The sequence below is a fragment of the Herpailurus yagouaroundi genome, unplaced genomic scaffold (genome assembly GCF_014898765.1).
Source record: "Herpailurus yagouaroundi ecotype Mexico unplaced genomic scaffold, PumYag 165, whole genome shotgun sequence".
In the NCBI taxonomy this organism is placed as follows: Eukaryota; Metazoa; Chordata; class Mammalia; order Carnivora; family Felidae; genus Herpailurus; species Herpailurus yagouaroundi.
Window position 1 is genome coordinate 21850614 of NW_024412406.1, and position 17361 is coordinate 21867974.

General features: G+C 36.9%; 1 protein-coding gene across 5 annotated transcripts in view; it reads left to right on the forward strand.

The window, feature by feature from the left end:
- The window catches only part of ASPH (aspartate beta-hydroxylase), a 229473-nt gene that overhangs the window by 43718 nt on the left and 168394 nt on the right, over positions 1–17361 (forward strand). For 3 of the 5 annotated variants that reach the window (XM_040487720.1, XM_040487722.1, XM_040487723.1), the window contains exons 2-3: positions 406–555; positions 3951–4019. In XM_040487720.1, the coding sequence (XP_040343654.1) occupies positions 406–555; positions 3951–4019 (219 nt within the window). Of the gene's footprint in view, positions 1–405; positions 556–2292; positions 2338–3950; positions 4020–9134; positions 10207–17361 lie in introns of those variants that run through there. The other 2 variants (XM_040487721.1, XM_040487719.1) reach the window with 2 other exon arrangements.

Sequence of the window (17361 nt, forward strand, 5' to 3'; positions counted from 1 at the left end):
CCGACTGCGCCACCCAGGCGCCCCGGGGGGAGGTTATATTTAGGTGGTTTGGGTAAAGAACTTAGAAGGAAGGTATACATATTATATGTATTGCACATAATATAATACACATGTTATATCATATTTTATTTTTAAAAAATTGTTAGCCAACGAATTGTTTAATTCTTTCATTACTTCTAAGTCAGAGTTTTACATATGTGGTGTTGGGTCTAACCAGAATCTTTTCTGTTTCAAAATCTTCATTTTACATAACATGTTCTGAGAATTTGAGTGAAAACTGTTTTTGAAATGATTTACCAATGTAAACACTTTCAAATTACTGGAGAAATAATTCAGGAAAAAGAGGTGTTTAATAAAGTGTCATCTTGTATAATGACATTGTTCATCTGTTTTATTTTTAAACAGATACAAAGCATGGAGGACATAAAAATGGGAAGAAAGGAGGACTTTCTGGAAGTTCATTTTTCACATGGTTTATGGTCATTGCATTGCTGGGAGTCTGGACATCAGTAGCTGTCGTCTGGTTTGATCTTGTTGATTATGAGGAAGTTTTAGGTAAGAATTTTGGTATCATTTCTTTTGTGAATTTGTAAAAGCATAAAAGACATTCTTTAGGAATCTTAAAGATTTGTCATTATTTGGGGGCATACTCTTAATTTCTGTAGGCTTTCACTTGTTCTCAACAGGGTGGGAATACAAGGGGATGTTAGCAGGGTTACCTGGGAGTAATGACTTTTCAGCTTCTTTGAACATGAGCTGCAGTTAAAAAAAAAAAAAAGGCTTTATACTGTATGTATATCCCACAGAAAAGTTTTATCAAATAGCACTTAACTCTTAGGAAATGGAGTATTCTCATTTTTATTCATCGTGTTAGGAGTTTTAAGTATTCATGAGCCACTGAATTTATTTCAGGACCCAATTTGCAAGACCCTTCCTTAGAAAGCATTTTGAAGCATACCCCTTCTTCTTTTTGGAATGAATGCGTGTGTGTGTGTGTGTGTGTGTGTGTGTGTGTGTGCGCGCACGCGCACGCGTGTGTATGTATTGGTGCTGGGATGGGTTGTATGTGTGTGTAGGTGTTGGGATAGGAGTGTGTATATGTATGTAGGTATTGGGATAAAGGTATGTATGTGTAGGTATTGGGATAGGGGATAGAGGTATGTGTGTAGGTGTTGGGATGGGGGTGTGTCTGTGTAAGTGTTGGGATAAGGGTGCGTGTGTGTGTAGGTGGTGAGGTGGGGTGTGTCTCTATGTGTAGGTGTTGCCATAAAGGTGTGTCTGTGCTGTATAGGTGCCGGGATAGGGATGTGTGTGTGTGTGTAGGTGCTGAGATTGGTGTGTGTGCATGTGCATGTAGGTGTTGGGATAGGGGTGTGCATGTGTGTGTAGGTGTGCATGTGTTAGGTACTGTCTGTCTGCTGTTGCAGTTGTCATGTTATTTCAGATAGTTGTCTTCCTTTCTCCTGATTTTTCCTTTTCTCTCCCAATAATCACTGCAGTTGTTCATGACTTTTTACATTAATGATTCATTACCATTTGTAGTCATATTCCTTGTTTTTTTTTCTGCCTCATGAAGTCTTTTTTTGAATTGAGATAAAATTTACATAACATAAAATTCAATATTGTTGATATGTGAAAATGTGCAGTTTACTGGCAATGTACAGGTTACTAGTATACTTTCTGCATCTGTGATTTGCTTATTCTTGATATTTCGTATACAATCCTACATTTTGCATTCAGCATACTGTTTTCAAGGTTCACTACTTACTCCATTTTATGGCTGAATAATATTCCATTGTATGGAAACACACCACATTTTGCTTATCCAGTCATCAGTGATGGACCTTTGGGTTGTTTCCACTTTTGGTTATTGTAAGTGGTCTTCCTCTTTAATAATCCAGTGAAAAATGTGGACCCTGTCACTGAAAACAAATTCTGTGCTGTTCTATATGTAGCAGGTTGCGTAGAAAATCCCCTCTCTTCCATAAAGCCTTCTGCTTTAGATGTGAGATTATAGTCATCTTTCTGGGGGAGAAAAGGCAAAACATGCTTATGTGTAATCTCCCTTTGGTTGAAGCTTTTCATTGTGATTAAAGCAGAGTGTCTCTGGATAGACTGTGAGAGTAATAGAGGAAGAATTTTAGTTTGGAGACAAACTGCTGAGTACATCTGTGCTTTTGTTGACGTACTATGGTATATTGCTAGGGAACATCTATTAAACAAGCGAAGAGATTTAAAATTATTATACATTTAAGAGCAAGTAACAATTTTCATGTTTTTACATGCATGCAGCCAAAGCAAAGGACTTCCGTTATAACTTATCAGAGGTACTTCAAGGTAGGCCTTTGGAGATGCATTTTAAGTCTACTTGTGATATCTCTAAAACGTCATCCTTATTTTATTAACTTAGTTGTCACATGCATCAGAGAATATAAATGCTAGGACCAATTTCCCCCTTGAAGTTTGTCAGAAAGTATGGTATTTTCTATCTTTTTTTTAATGTTTATTTATTTTTGATAGAACACAAGGGGGGAGGAGAAGAGAGAGAGGGAAACACAGAATCCGAAGCAGGCTCCAGTCTCTGAGCTGTCAGCACAGATCGCTCGAACCCACAGACCATGAGATCATGACCCGAGCTGAAGTCAGACGCCCAACCGACTGAGCCACCCAGGCGCCCTGATATTTTGTCTTTTTAATGTTACTTGAGCTCTGTGCTATAGATTGCCTCAACGTGCAGACCAGTGCTTTCTATTTTCTTAGTAATGGAAACGATACTGCCTTATCTGTCCATCACTATTATTACTATTATTATTATTATCACCATCATTTCTAATGCGTTTTCTAAACCAGACTTCTACATGGCAAGTTAACTAGTTCCCTAAGTAGAACGAAGGCTCTGGGAGGGTAAAGATTGATCACAGCCACTTTTCTCCAAAAGTTCTGCCTGCTCTTAGGCAATGTTTTAATTTACTTTTTATTAAAGAGATAACAGTACTACAAACTGATGTTTTAGTACTAATGCTAATGTATTTGTGGTTGTTGTTTAAAATATTTCCGTACGTTATGTCTCTTCACAGCCATTATCCTATAATGAGTTATAAATCATGTTGATTTTAGGACGTTTTTTAGGGTTGAATGTATCCGACTCATATTTGAAGTGCTAAGCGTAGCAGTGCTCCTAGATAATAAAGCCTTAAGATACATATTTATTCTGCTTGAAGAGGAAAGGCTCTGGTTCTGTTGTCTTCTCAAGTTGTGGTTTAATCCTTTTTTTTTTCTTTAATAGATAGCTAGTGCTAATTAAGTTTTAGGTGAGATAATTAAGTTTTCCTTTGAATTTCAGAAAGCCAGTTTTACATACTTTATTTCCAGAAGTCTTTAAGGTTGAGTCATGATATTTCTGTTGTAAACCATTATTTTATAAAATATAAAATTAATTGCCCTCTTATTTTCAGTATTTATACTTGATATTAATAAATATTAATTATATTTAGTCTTTATTTGACGTTTGGCGGGTGTTCCTTTTGTTTTGAATATTGATGGTGGTAGGAACTTTCCTACTTTAGATGCATTAAGTTTCATGTTAGAAACACCTCAAGAATGTTTCTTATATATGTTGAAAATTTTACCTAAAATCTTTTTTAGTAGCGTAATAAAATTCTTCTGAAAGGATTAAATCAGACACTATTAAAATTTTAAAGAAAATATTTTAGCTCAGTTATATTTCTTAGATTGTTAGCCAGACAGTTCCTGAATCTGTAAGAGAATTGCCTGTCACTTACTTGTAGGTAAGGTATTCAGTTAGGATCTTCAGGATTTTCAGGATTCAGAGAGCAAAGAATTACATTGATCGGTAACATTTATGGCTAATGTTCAGGCCTGCAGTAAGTGGTAATACCTTATCAAACTTTTCTCCTTTCTTCCCATCCATCTTTTCCTCCCCTTTGCAGGAAAACTGGGAGTCTATGATGCTGATGGTGATGGAGATTTTGATGTGGATGATGCCAAAGTTTTATTAGGCAAGTAGATTCTTTACTTTTTGCTGGAAACAAAACAATATGTTTGCCTTAATAATATCTATGTCAGTCGTACACATTTTATGGAAGATATTTTCCCAACTTAATTGTATATTTCATTCTTACTGATGTGTTGAGGCTTAATTGTTTTTCCATGGACTTACGTTTCAATTTACTTTTATAAGTGGATAAGTGTATAGCTCTTGCACGTAATATTTTTATAAGCATAATAATTTCATATCTGTTTTCAGATTTAAAGCACTTCATATTCTGAACTTAATTATTTGAGCATATAGATAACGTCCTAGCCTGTTTTCAGATATGGTAATTATAGCCATTCATTATCATCAGTTGACATAATTCACTTCCATTTGAAAATGTAAGTTTCTAAAGGCTTACATAAATTCATTTTGAAATAAAATAGTGGTACTAAACATTTTAAAGTGTCCTATGCATATTTTAAAGGTAACATTAAAATATGAACCAGTAGTTTTTGGCTGGGTTTCTTTATTTTAGAAATCTTGAAACTTTCTCTTTCTATCTCTAGAATTACCTGTCTTTTATCATTGAGATATTTCTTGTAATATATAAATATGTGATATTCCCTCATTTGTTTTATTTTTTTTTTAATTTTTTTTAATGTTTACTTATTTTTGAGACAGAGAGAGACAGAGCATGAACGGGGGAGGGGCAGAGAGAGAGGGAGACACAGAATCAGAAGCAGGCTCCAGGCCCAGAGCCCGACGGGGGGCTCGAACTCACGGACCGCAAGATCGTGACCTGAGCTGAAGTCGGATGCTTAACTGACTGAGCCACCCAGGCGCACCCCCTCATTTGTTTTAAAATGCTGCCTTCCTAGAAAGGATGGTACTGATTTTAATATTTTATATAATCTGGCCTGGTGAGATGTGTGTTTCTGCTTGTGAAACAGCATTGCCTCCTTTGCTTTACTATGTAGTGTTACATGTATTAAAATTTTATATACTAAATTATTTAGAAAAATTTCAAATAAGACATGGTATTGTACACTATGTTTGCCAGAGTATTAGTGCAAAGAAATTCATCTTAGACACACAGTTTTGTGTCTATTTTGTGGATATGAAAAAAAATGAGAGGATATCACATTTATAACCAATGGTCAATCTTTTTTTTTTTTTTTTAATTTTTTTTTTTTCAACGTTTATTTATTTTTGGGACAGAGAGAGACAGAGCATGAACGGGGGAGGGGCAGAGAGAGAGGGAGACACAGAATCGGAAACAGGCTCCAGGCTCTGAGCCATCAGCCCAGAGCCTGACGTGGGGCTCGAACTCCCGGACTGCGAGATCGTGACCTGGCTGAAGTCGGACGCTTAACCGACTGCGCCACCCAGGCGCCCCAACCAATGGTCAATCTTAACGGCCTTATAAAACAGTAACTTCTAAATATGAAAAAAAAAGTTATAGTTGTGACTAAGTGTAATTTAGCTTCCTAATTTTGACCTTAGTTTATGTTTGCTTATTACTGCTCAGTGAGAATTAGGTTTGCTGCTTGCCAGTGGAAGCTTACTATCCATGAAGTTTTTTCTTTGTCTTAACCTTAATGGAATTTTCTATTATTTTGTTATTACATATCTAAATTTTTCTATGAATATGGTAAATCCTCAGAAGACTATAATCCAGGACATGTAAAGGAAGTAAAATATATAGAATTTAACATATTGGAATGATGCTAATTTGCTTGCCTATAAATGGTTTATTATTCCATTATATTACTTTAAACGATGGGTTCTGAGTAGTGAAGCTTTTTCATTTTAAAGATAACTTCATGTGGGCCATGTTTCCTCATTTTTAGAGATAATATTACTTCCATCTGCTACATTTTGTTGGGTTTTTTGGGGGGAGGGCTGGAAATCAGCTATGTGGTTCTCAGGGAATATCAACTATTAAATATTAAAATATATTATTTCGCCTATAGAACACGCTGATTCCTATAGCAAATACATTAATAACTTGATTTTTAGTGTTTTAGTTTGCAAGAGTTTATTTCCTGTACTGTTTTTAAGCAACCATTAAGAGGTTAATTCATTGTAACTTAGAACATTGCCATTTACAATAGACATATATGTGGTATGGGCAAATTATAACTTGTTCCTTTTATAAAAATTGTATATTTGGAGGTAGAACCAATTTTGGTGAATCTCAGCGTTCATTTTGGTCATTTGACTATTAAATGCACAAAGGCTAAGATAAACTATCTTACCATATAAATGTCCTAATTCACAGCCTGTGGCTTCACAGTTAGCTGAAACAAACCAGAAGTGAGCAGTCTGGCTCACCTATGTCCTTGCACCCTATTTCTGTAGTGATTGAATTCTCTGCATGAAATACAAGCTTGACTGGAATTGAATTTTATAACTAAAGTTCTTTTTTAGTTGGTGAGGTTATCGTAGCTTAGTTGCACTGCTGTTACTGGCAGGTCGTTTGAAAACGAGAGCCTGGTGAATTCTTTGGTTACAGAGTCATTAATGGGCTCTGTATGTTCAGGGAAAGGTATTGGGGTGGGGGCAGCAAATTCAGTGAGTGTGTATCCCAAAATAAACCAGACTTGTTGGGTACATTCTCACTGGAGAGACTGCTCAAGGTATGGGCTTTGGATTAAGGCACAGGGAAACCAGAGGGACAGACGTAGTTAGGAAGCTGGAGATAAGGGAGAGCTTGGCTTGTAGATATAGTAACAGTTGAGATATGCTGAACTTTCGTAGGGTTGGCCTTTCTTTCATAAGTATTTCTTTCTGCACTCTTAAATCTGCGTGTATCTAAATGTTATCAATTTGAGGAAATGTACCCATTCATATTTACATTTCACATTTTAAGATTTGGTTTTTCTTGTGGAATATAAAGAGAGAATGAAATATGTGTGGGTAAATCAAGATATTCTGAACAGCCATCATTAATCTCACTTCATTGTTTCTGGCCATGGCCCTGATGATATACTTCAAAAATATTCAGCCTGTTTACATACTTCCTACTTCTGTGGCCAAATTACTTAAATTAACGTACCTTTGATAATGGTTTGGATTATTGAAAACTACATTGTTGGACATTGTATTCTTTGAAAACTTGTTCCCTGAATAAAATTAACAGGAAAACGATCCAAGGACTAAATGCCTAGAGTAGCATCATCGTAGAGTAACACTATCTAAGGATTACGCGATTGTCCTTTTGTCCGTGACTAGCACCTAGCTGGCACCACACCAGGCATGGCTGGAGAACAAAAAGGAACACCATCCACAATTCCTAGAGCCTTGATAAGCTTTTGTAGACCGGATGCATCCATGAGTGAACTGGATCTTGTCCACTCAAAGGCATTCGCCTCGCCCTTGGGTTCAGGTCTGCTCTCAGAGGCTGAGGAATTATATCCCCAGAATATTTCCCTTTTTCTCCTTGAAGTAGTATTTTTGTCTTAAGAACCACAGGAAGGTTGCATACTTGAGTCATAGTTTTGTCCAGATACTTCTGCATATTTGTTGAACACTTCAGCCTGTCATACTGAAGGGTAGTAAAGTTTTATAATTTGTATTTGATACTTGGAAGTACTAGTACTTGAAAATGGAGAAAAAGAAACATGATTATTGTGAATATACAGCTATAGTATTTTAAGGCAGGAAGAAGAAACAATGTTACTCCCACAGAGATTTGAATGGGAAATACAGACCTCCTCGGTTCATAGCCCTTGTCAACTGTTAAGTTCAGCGGAAAACATTCTAGTTGTACCAACAAGTAGTTTAAATACCAGAATACTGCAATTTGTTTTCTCCTACCCCCCATACACAAAGAATGATATGATGTAGCTTTTCTGTGGACCAGAGTGGGGGAAATACACTGTATACTTTAATATTTATACTAGGTGTCTTATTGTTGTGGCTTAGCTGCCAATATTGATTGCTGGCGGTTATGCCACATGGAGAAAGTTTGAGTTGTCCAAGCCTGACCTACTCAATGAGGTGGTTATAATCTGAAAAGCTCTAAAGTCATGGATGTTCACATTTTTTACAGCCAAAGCCCTTTACCCTGTGTTGTTTTTTTTTTCTTCTTCACAATTATGGGTTTTGTTATATATGGCTTGGCAGTATTGGTGGATTTTTATGTTTACTGGGTCCAGAGATGTTTCTTACCCAAAGCCAGTTCTTCACAGGAAAAACCTATGATATAAATATATACTTTGCTTTCTTTCCATTTCGATGGCCTGTTTTGGGACTAATACTTAAACGAAACAAAACAACAACAACAAAAACAGGAGCCAGGGCCTTTGCAGTAGAAGCTTATTTCTTAGGCGTATGGAAAGAGAACCTTGGAAGATTCCTCTTAGCAAATGACTGACTGGGACCTGGATCAAATTTAATATTGGTAAGCAGAGTGAATTATGATTAATAACTGACTCTTACCCTTGGTCAGAATTACAGGACCATGAGTCAGTAGCCAGAACACTGTAAATTACAGCTAACATCTTACTGTGTTAAACTTCAAGTTGATTATCTGATATAATTTGAATATATGTACATGTCTATCCGTGGATGCTATCGACAGTAATCTTGGGAGTCATGTAATTCCAGAGTTTCTAAAGTTAACTCTGGGTCCAAGGGGAAAAGTGTGAGGAAATGAACCTTTTTATTTTCTTGCAATGAATATGTACTGATATATGTAAATGCTTGTATAATCAACTCTCGATAATATCTGGTTGGTAACTCCGCAAATGTGGAGGTTGGTCAGAAGTATCTATCTTTTTACCCTCATAGTACTTTCATTCGTTCTTCCACTGACATTAATCAATTGATTTTGGCTGAGGCAATTTTGTGTTTTGGGGCTCTAGATTCTCTACTGAGAGAAAGGCAAACCTGGTTAGGGGCTGGTAGGAATGGCGAGGATTGGTCGAATTGGACCTTTCCTGTGGTACATATGATTGAGAGTTGATTGTAAGGTGTGCATCTTAATCAGCCTCTTTATTTTCCAAAATGCCTTTTCCATAAACTTCTGTGACCATGATGCACATCCTTTTTGAGATCACTCTTCCTCAACTTCTTTTTTCCACCTAACTGCTCTCCTTATTTTGTCTTTCTCTCTTCCTTTATTCTTATGTAGGCCTGACCAAAGATGGCAGTAATGAAAATATTGATTCTCTTGAGGAAGTCCTTAATATTTTAGCAGAGGAGAGTTCAGATTGGTTTTATGGTTTCCTCTCATTTCTCTATGATATAATGACTCCTTTTGAAATGCTAGAAGAAGAAGAAGAAGAAAGCGAAACCGCAGATGGTGTTGATGGTACGTCACAGAACGAAGGGGTTCAGGGCAAGACTTGTGTCATTTTGGATTTACATAACCAGTAACTTTGATTCAGGGACTGAAGTCATTGGCTTATGAAAACCCGAAGCAGTCTCCTGTTTCTTTCTTTCCTTTGCTCACCCAGGGCTTAACGCGCAGTGGGGCAGCTGTGATCAAACAGTAAAAGGCAACCACGTGATCTCTCTCCCCAGTACAGCTCCTAGCTAGTCCCTTGCTCGGCTCCCCCACCTCTAGAGAAGAAAGTGGCACCCCTCATTCTTGTAGTAGTCTACAGAGTGCATCGACGATGTTGTTCTTGGTGGTATAATTGGTTTCTGTATCGTTTTGTTGCAACTTATGTATTCACTGAACTAAATTGAGAAGGCTTAATGGCAAATTGTTTTGTGATTAACCCTTGATGCTTGTCTTTCTAACACACTATTAATGGAGATGGTTATAATTCACTTGATTATAAAAATGTTTCTGGCATGATTCATACATTAAATGCTTCTCTGTTCTTTAATATGACTGGTGTGTAAAGTGATGGTTCTTGAAAAAGCTGATTTTCTTTATTGTAATTTGTTTAGGTTAACTGATTTGTCAGATAGGATAATACAAATTTCAGTGTAAAATTCTGTATTAACGGTGCTTTTAAAATAATTTGAAAATAAGCCCATGTTTTTGCCTTAGGGTAGTGAAATTACTGTATTCAGATAGCAGTATGTCTGAATATTTCTGTACAAAAGCAAAATTTATTTTTAATTTTATTTCCAAATTACATCCAGAGAAAGAAATTTGTATTTTTTTTAAGTAGGCATATTACTACACAAGAGGGAAAATGTGAATATGTATCTTAAATAATGTTGTACATATTAAAACTATTCATCCTAAATAAGTCTTTTTCCATTTTTTTCCCTGTATTTCCTTATTAAGTGACTATCAACTTCGGCTTAGGTAAAATATGGTTTTTAGATTTATAAGTTAAATTTACTAAAGTGGTAATTCTTTTCAGGAGAATGATTTTTTTTGCCATTAGAAAACCTTGAAAACATTTTTGAATCAGTTTATTTAAAATGAATTTGCTTCAGTAATAGTAAAAGCAATTGTATTAACTGTATATGACATGCATTTCATAAAATGAGACTTTATGTGTATCCTTACTGCTTGAAAGCGATTAGGACCTCTGGTTTCTGTTACCTTTTAGGGAGTGGTGTTTCATGTGTTTAAATCTCTTTGAGCTTAGCTTAGCTCTCTGTGAAACTTAGCTTTGATTACTCATTGAGCTTAAAATTTGAATAGGTTTCTATTTTTGAACATTTATGTAGCTATAGTAATTTCTCCTTTTCAAATATTCATTCCTTTTTTTTTTTTTTTTTTTTTTTTATTTAACCAAATTGCTTTCGGTAAGATAGATAAGTCACCCATTTTTTTTCCAGAGGGGAACTTGACAAATTTGGTTTCTCAGCTGGAAATCACAGTTGGAGGCTATTTAGGTATTTATAAGTATGCAGCTCAGCACAGCAATAGCCGGAACGTAAAAGTATGAAATCAGAACACAGGAAACACATCAGCTTCCCCTTTACCCACCACTCACATGTGTCAGAAAAAAACTGCAACTTGCTAATCTTAAAAAGCATTATTTTAAAGCTACTTTTGCATGTGGATGCGCATGTTGTACATGGGACAGTGATCTCCTGAAGCTTACGTGGCTATTAAAACTCTAGTCTGTCCTTCCCTAATTATTCAGGGAATATGATTTTGTTAATGGTTCTGACAGTGGAAATTTTCTGATTTTGAAATGTTAATATCCTGGAACACACGAGTGTGATTGTAAAAATGTTCTTTTTGAAAGTTTAGGCAGTCTTTGTCCATTTTGATTGTGTCTTCCACTTTGGATTTGAGTACTGTGAAATGTCAAAGTTCATTAGGTTTAAATTTGAAATAATCTTATGCCTCATGCTCAATGAAATTCATGTAGCCAGACATCTAAGATGTATTTTTTTAAAGCAGTCATGCTTTAAAGCAGTCATGTTTCAGTGTTCATTACTACTAACTCTAGAAGATGTGTGATTAGTTTGAGAAGTAAATTAATTAAATTTGTGTGTTAAAAATGTTTGGAATCATTAATTTCTCATCAGGCTCTTTTTTTTTTTTTTTTTGGTGCCATGATAATGATACTAATGCACGTTTTATGTACAGAAATTAATTATGCTTTATTTTTGTAAGTGAAAAATAAGTGAGGTAATAATTTCTATTTTTCCAGTACCCTCTCTAGTCACCCCTTTTGAAAAGTCTCTGATCAAGGTAAAACAGGGAGCTGGTGAACCCCTGACTTCTGTGACTTCCTTCAACTTGTGGCTAAGGCTTGTTTTGGTGAGAAAAAAATAAAGTTGTTTGCAAAACAAGTGTAGCGTATTTTGAAGCTGATCAAAATTACTTCACTTAAATTTTTTGTATTGTATTATAAATTATAATTTTTCTAAGGATTTATTGTATAATTTTTTAATTCATAGTATAAATATTTTCCTAGCTTTATGTGTTTTAAGCTTAGGAACTTACTTAAAAAGGCAAAATTGTATTCTGTACATTGGAATCTTTATTTGTAGTCATGCAATTTTAAGTTGTATCGTATTTACTCTGCTTTTCTCAGTTCGAACAACCATAGGAACGTCGCGGAATGTGCTCTGTGTTCAGATGTAGCCTTGTGTCCTTAGAACTGCAGAGTCGGGTTCTCTGGTGTTTGGCTTAAAAACCAAGCAGTGGCACTCTGGGGATTTCTTTTCTGCATTGTAGCTTCTTTCAGGCCCAGTTTTCTCTGGGACATGAGTGGTGGGGCGTAAGGCAGTTGGAGAACTATCTTGTGGGTGCTGGTCTTGTTAAATCCCTAAAGCCTAGCTGCCAGCTGCCTGCCTGGGAGAATCAGGTAGATGCCCCAGACATAATGGAATGCTGGGTGATGGTGCTTTTTCATCTTGTACTCAATTCTTTATTCTAGGAATTACCCACCTGCCTCATAGAGCTGTATCCAGACATGTAAGCAAAACTTCTCTGCTTGAATTCTGGTGTGTACGTACTTACTTACAGTTTGAATACAATGTTTCCTTTCTACCCTGATAAAGCTTTGGAGAATTCTCAAAAGCAGCTAAAGGCATTGGCAGTTACTCTTAATTTCAGTGATCACTTGGTAGTTGCACCTTTTGGTGATTGATATTCATGATCCTTTCTAAATGAGATCCTGGTCTGTGAAATAAATAGTTCTGTTGATTTGCGCTGTGGAATTTTCTTTGATTACAACGCATATTTGGAGCATTTTCATGAAATTCACTGACTCAGACTTTATTATACAAGTCGACTGATAGAATTGTATGCCAAATTCTGTGCCTCTGATACTTGTTGTTAGTTGCATAACCAAGTAATACATAGGAATAGATATTAACTAGATTGTGAGCTCCTTAAAGTTAGGAACCAGGTCGTAGGCTTCATTTGAATCCCTTTTCAAAGCTGAAGCCAACGTATGACGTTTATTAAATATTTACTGGGGTTATTAGTCTTGATGAGTGATAACCTCAAGAGTTACTCATTGCATAACGAAATACTGAGGTGTTTTTTTTTCTTTTTCCGAAACCAGCTTAAATAAGTGAAAAGATTGTTGTACTCTTTTTTTTCCCCAAGAGAAGTGCCATTTTGAATTCCATACAGTAAACCTGTGCTAACTGAGGTCTAAGGTGAGTTTTTCCATGTCTCCTAGGTTTGGTGTTGAGTTTGCATCTTCATTCAGACTTTCCATCTCTGGATATAATCCCTTCCTAAACTTTTAGTCATTCCGTTCTCTTCTGTTCTGATCTTCCCTTCCCCGCTTACCACAGAGCATTGGAAGGTTTGTAGCTTGCTTTTTTCAAAAATGCCTGTGATAATACTGTTACGACATCTATTTGAAAATAGAAAAGAAATTGGTGTAGTGTCCTGGCATTAGCTGAACTAGGTAGGCATCCATTCTAGAGCAACAGTCTGCATAGCTCAGAGAACTTAGGCATTTGGGCCTTTTTTTTCTCTCTCTCTGTGGTCAGCGTTGAAATAAATTGTGATGTTTTGGTATGGGGAGGAGGAAGGTGAAAAACTCAAGCTCAGGGTGACTCACAGGTCTCACCAGGGGCCGTGGGAGTGGCTGAAGAGACCCAAGTACAAAGCGATTCCCAGCCTACCAAGTGTATGGCCGTGTCTCCGAAAACCTGTAGTAGCTACTTGGGTTTCTGTAATGGAGCCAGTCTTCTAAAATTATGTCTGTTGCATGTGGTGGAACCAACCATTGGCTTCATGATTCAGCATGTTAATTTGATACAGAACATTTCATCTTGAAAATGTGTGTGGGATAGTGGCTCTGAGGCAGTTGCCAAAATGACATTAATTACTTTTAGGCAACTCATGTTCTAAGGAAAGAACATAAGACCTGCTTTTTAAAACTTGCTGTTCAAAAATTCTCAAATAGTTAACAGAGCTATTTACAGTAATTACCTTGAAAACCGTCAGACTTTTAGGGGCGCCTGGGTAGCTCAGTCGGTTAAGTGTCTGACTTCAGCTCAGGGCATGATCTCGCGGTCTCTGAGTTCGAGCCCTGCATCAGGTTCTGTGCTGCCAGCTCAGAGCCTGGAGCCTACTTCATATTCTGTGTCTCCTTCTCTCTCTGCCCCTCCCCCGCTTGTGCTCTGTCTCTCTCTCTCTCAAAAATAAATAAACGTTAAAAAAGATTAAAAAGAAAACATCACAGTAACCGTAAAGGCAAAAGGAAGTAAAGAACATGGTGATTATTTATTCTTTGCCATTTTCTTTGACTACAACCACATCCTGATGCTTTTTTGATGACTGCTTTCATTTGGAATGTATTCTATCAACAAAACCAATTTTCATCCAAATGAGTTACAGAATACCAGAATGCTTCCTTTTCAGGCTCCAATTGATAGAATTTTCTTTATACTACTTGGAAACTTTTTTAAAGGAGTTATATTGTCATGAATTTGATTGATTGATAAAATTGTTCCTTTTTTTTTGTCCTTGGTTGTTGGCTATGGTAGTAAGGAGAGAAAAGGAGAAAAATAGGGCATGCTTGTTGATTTTTTGATGCTAAAGGGAGTCCACATCAACCACAGTTACAAATAAGAATGTAATTCTGTCTATACTTAGGAATTATTTAAAAACAAAGTCTTATGTACTTGCCTGTGGTTTTCTCTGGAGCCACTTCTGTAATGTTTCCAAAGGTGTTTTGTTTCTTTTTCCCCACTCTATATGCTCGTCCTGGATCACCACTAACCCCTTCACCACTGAGCTTCGTGTCATTTATGAAAAAAGGTCTGTCTAAATTTCCCTGAACTGAGCCTATGTGAGGTGCTCACTGTCATTAACAGTTCCTCTTTTAGTAGGTATCCAGAACCTTCCACATGCTCTTCCATCTTCTGGAGTCACTGTTTTTCTTCCGTAAAGATGAATTTGCTTTCCCTTTACCAAGACGGTCATCTTTGTCTTGCCTTCTATTGTCTTCGTGTCTCTACATATTACAACATTTCTTTATTCTCACAATTTTCTTCATCGTTTCTTCTCGTTGGTCATTTTTGCAGGTGTTGCGTCTTCTGGTTCCCAGAGTTGACTCTTTCCCTGTAGCAACCCCTGCATCTTCCGGCCTCATTATAATTTCTCCCCTCTTGCTAGGTCCGTTTCTCTTTCCTATAGGCATGCCTTTCCTTTACACTAGAGGACTAGCCATCAAACATTCAAACACACTGAAATCTTACAAATACTTGATCCTTTCTGCTCCCTAGGAACCTTGGGAAAGTCCACATATGATCATTTTTCTTCTGAGAAGAAGGTGGTCGGCAGGGGGGTGGGGGCGTGGGGGGGATAAGCACCTTGGGTTTTTGGTCACCTTTTTTCCACCTACGTTTTCTCATTATAATGTGATCACCTCTTCTGCTTGTAAAACTGTAATCTGAAGAACCTTATGGAACATTTAATAACTAATATAATTAAGTTATGTCCTCATCCTAAACCTTTGTTTATACCTTCCTTCCTAAAACTGCACATTCGACTTGAAGAACCCTGCATTTTCTTGACTCCTCTCATTTCTTCTTTTCGTAAGGGCTCCTCTGTTAGCATCATATTTTCTTGGTGCTGTGCTTTCTCTCATGCCTAAACCCTTGCTTTCTGAGACTGAATATGATAATTGTGGTTTAAATTCTTAGCTCAGTCGTTATCATGTCAAAAATAATTGAAAAATTATCGACTATACTTTAAGTTCAGAGAAGGTAGCTAGAGTTGATGCTTTGGCATTTTGTATAGTGCATTGCACATTGTATATATCACTTTAAGGATTTGTGCCCAAACTGGAAAAGTTTTACATAAGTCACCCATTACTTTTTCCTGTTTCACTAATCTAATGCTAATCTAATATTTTATTAATGTCAGGCATTAACTCTAGCTTTTTTATCCATATAGCTCTTTTGACTGTATCATTAACAGTGGGGTTGGGCAGTTGGGGAGTCTGCTTCTTAACCCTCTCAGCTTTTTACCAGGAAAATCTGGGCATGCATTGAGAGAACATGCAGGAGTCAGGAGAGGGACATGAACGGCATTAAACACGCATTTTGAGGTTTTATGTTCATTTCTTTTGCACATTGGATGATGCTCATTTAAAAGTTGGTATTACAAGTATAAGTTTGTTATTTCATTCTGAAATAAACTTTAGTGGGGAGTGGTCCAAGATGGCATTCAGTATTACAGGGTCGTGTGCTGTTTGTAATAGAGTTTAGGAAAGAGTCAACTTTTATCTGTGAAAAACGATTGCCTCCCCGCCTCCTCCTTCCCTCTCCCTCTCCCTCTCCCTCTCCCTCTCCCTCTCCCTCTCCCTCTCTCACACACACACACACACACACACACACACACACACACACATTAGTTATGGTTCTGTATGTGTAAAAGTAATTGGACAGATATAGATAGCCATATGGAACAGTTAATTTACATTTCTTTTTTATGTGTAGTCAATAGTAAGGCATACACTAATACTTTCTCCCCAGAATAATGATGATGATATTTTTTTTATTTTAACTGAAGCATATTACATTGCTATCACATGTGCAACATATTACATTGCTATCACATGTGCAACATAGTGTTTTGACAAGTCTGCATGTTATGCTGTGCTCACCACAAGTATAGCTATCATCTGTTGATAATAATATTTCAACCAAAATAAATTGCCATTCTCAAATGGACTATTTCATTTGATGGAAGCAAATGGTGATGGGTAGAGAAAGAGGAAAGGAATTTAGGCATGGAGGGTGATTTGAACAGTGTAACAGAATAGGAGTGAAAACATCTCATACTGAAAATGGGAGTGTGATTAGGGTTTTGAGAAACAGAGAGTAGGTTCTGCTTGGGGGCTTTTCTTATACAACCGTAGCCCTTCACTGCTGAGTGACGGTTCGTGCATGGTGCCGCCCCCACCGGCGGTTACCGGTAATCACCACACCTCCCACTCTAAGCCTAGGAAGTGTGTTGGCAACTTGGAATGCCACCTTGGAAAGTTTGCTGATACATGAGTATAAAATAGCATTTATGTGATGGGGGGATAGAACTGAGAACATCAGTTGCCCAGGATGCCGAATACAGGCTGGTTAGAATGACAGTGTACTGAGAGGTATATAGTATTGATGTTTGTTAGAGGGTAAACCTATTATCACAGCTTTTATTTGCCAAGATAAGAAAGAGAAAGGCATCGCAAATTTTAAAATGAAGAGTAGAAGGATACACCAGTATGACAGTGTAATTCTTGCTTGTGTAATTTCTTATAAAGGAAGTTTGAAACTTTGGAGGAAAAAAAGCAATGATTAGAGTCCTGTCAAAATATGCTGTCCTTTTTTTGGATGGCAGTGATGATTGAGTAGGAGAGTAAAGTTCCCTGGTCTGTTCGTGTGTCATGCTAAGCACAAGGCCCTGGCTGTGCAGCCACACCAGAGAGGGAAATGCCATTTCCAGAGGAAATTAAGTATTTCTGAAG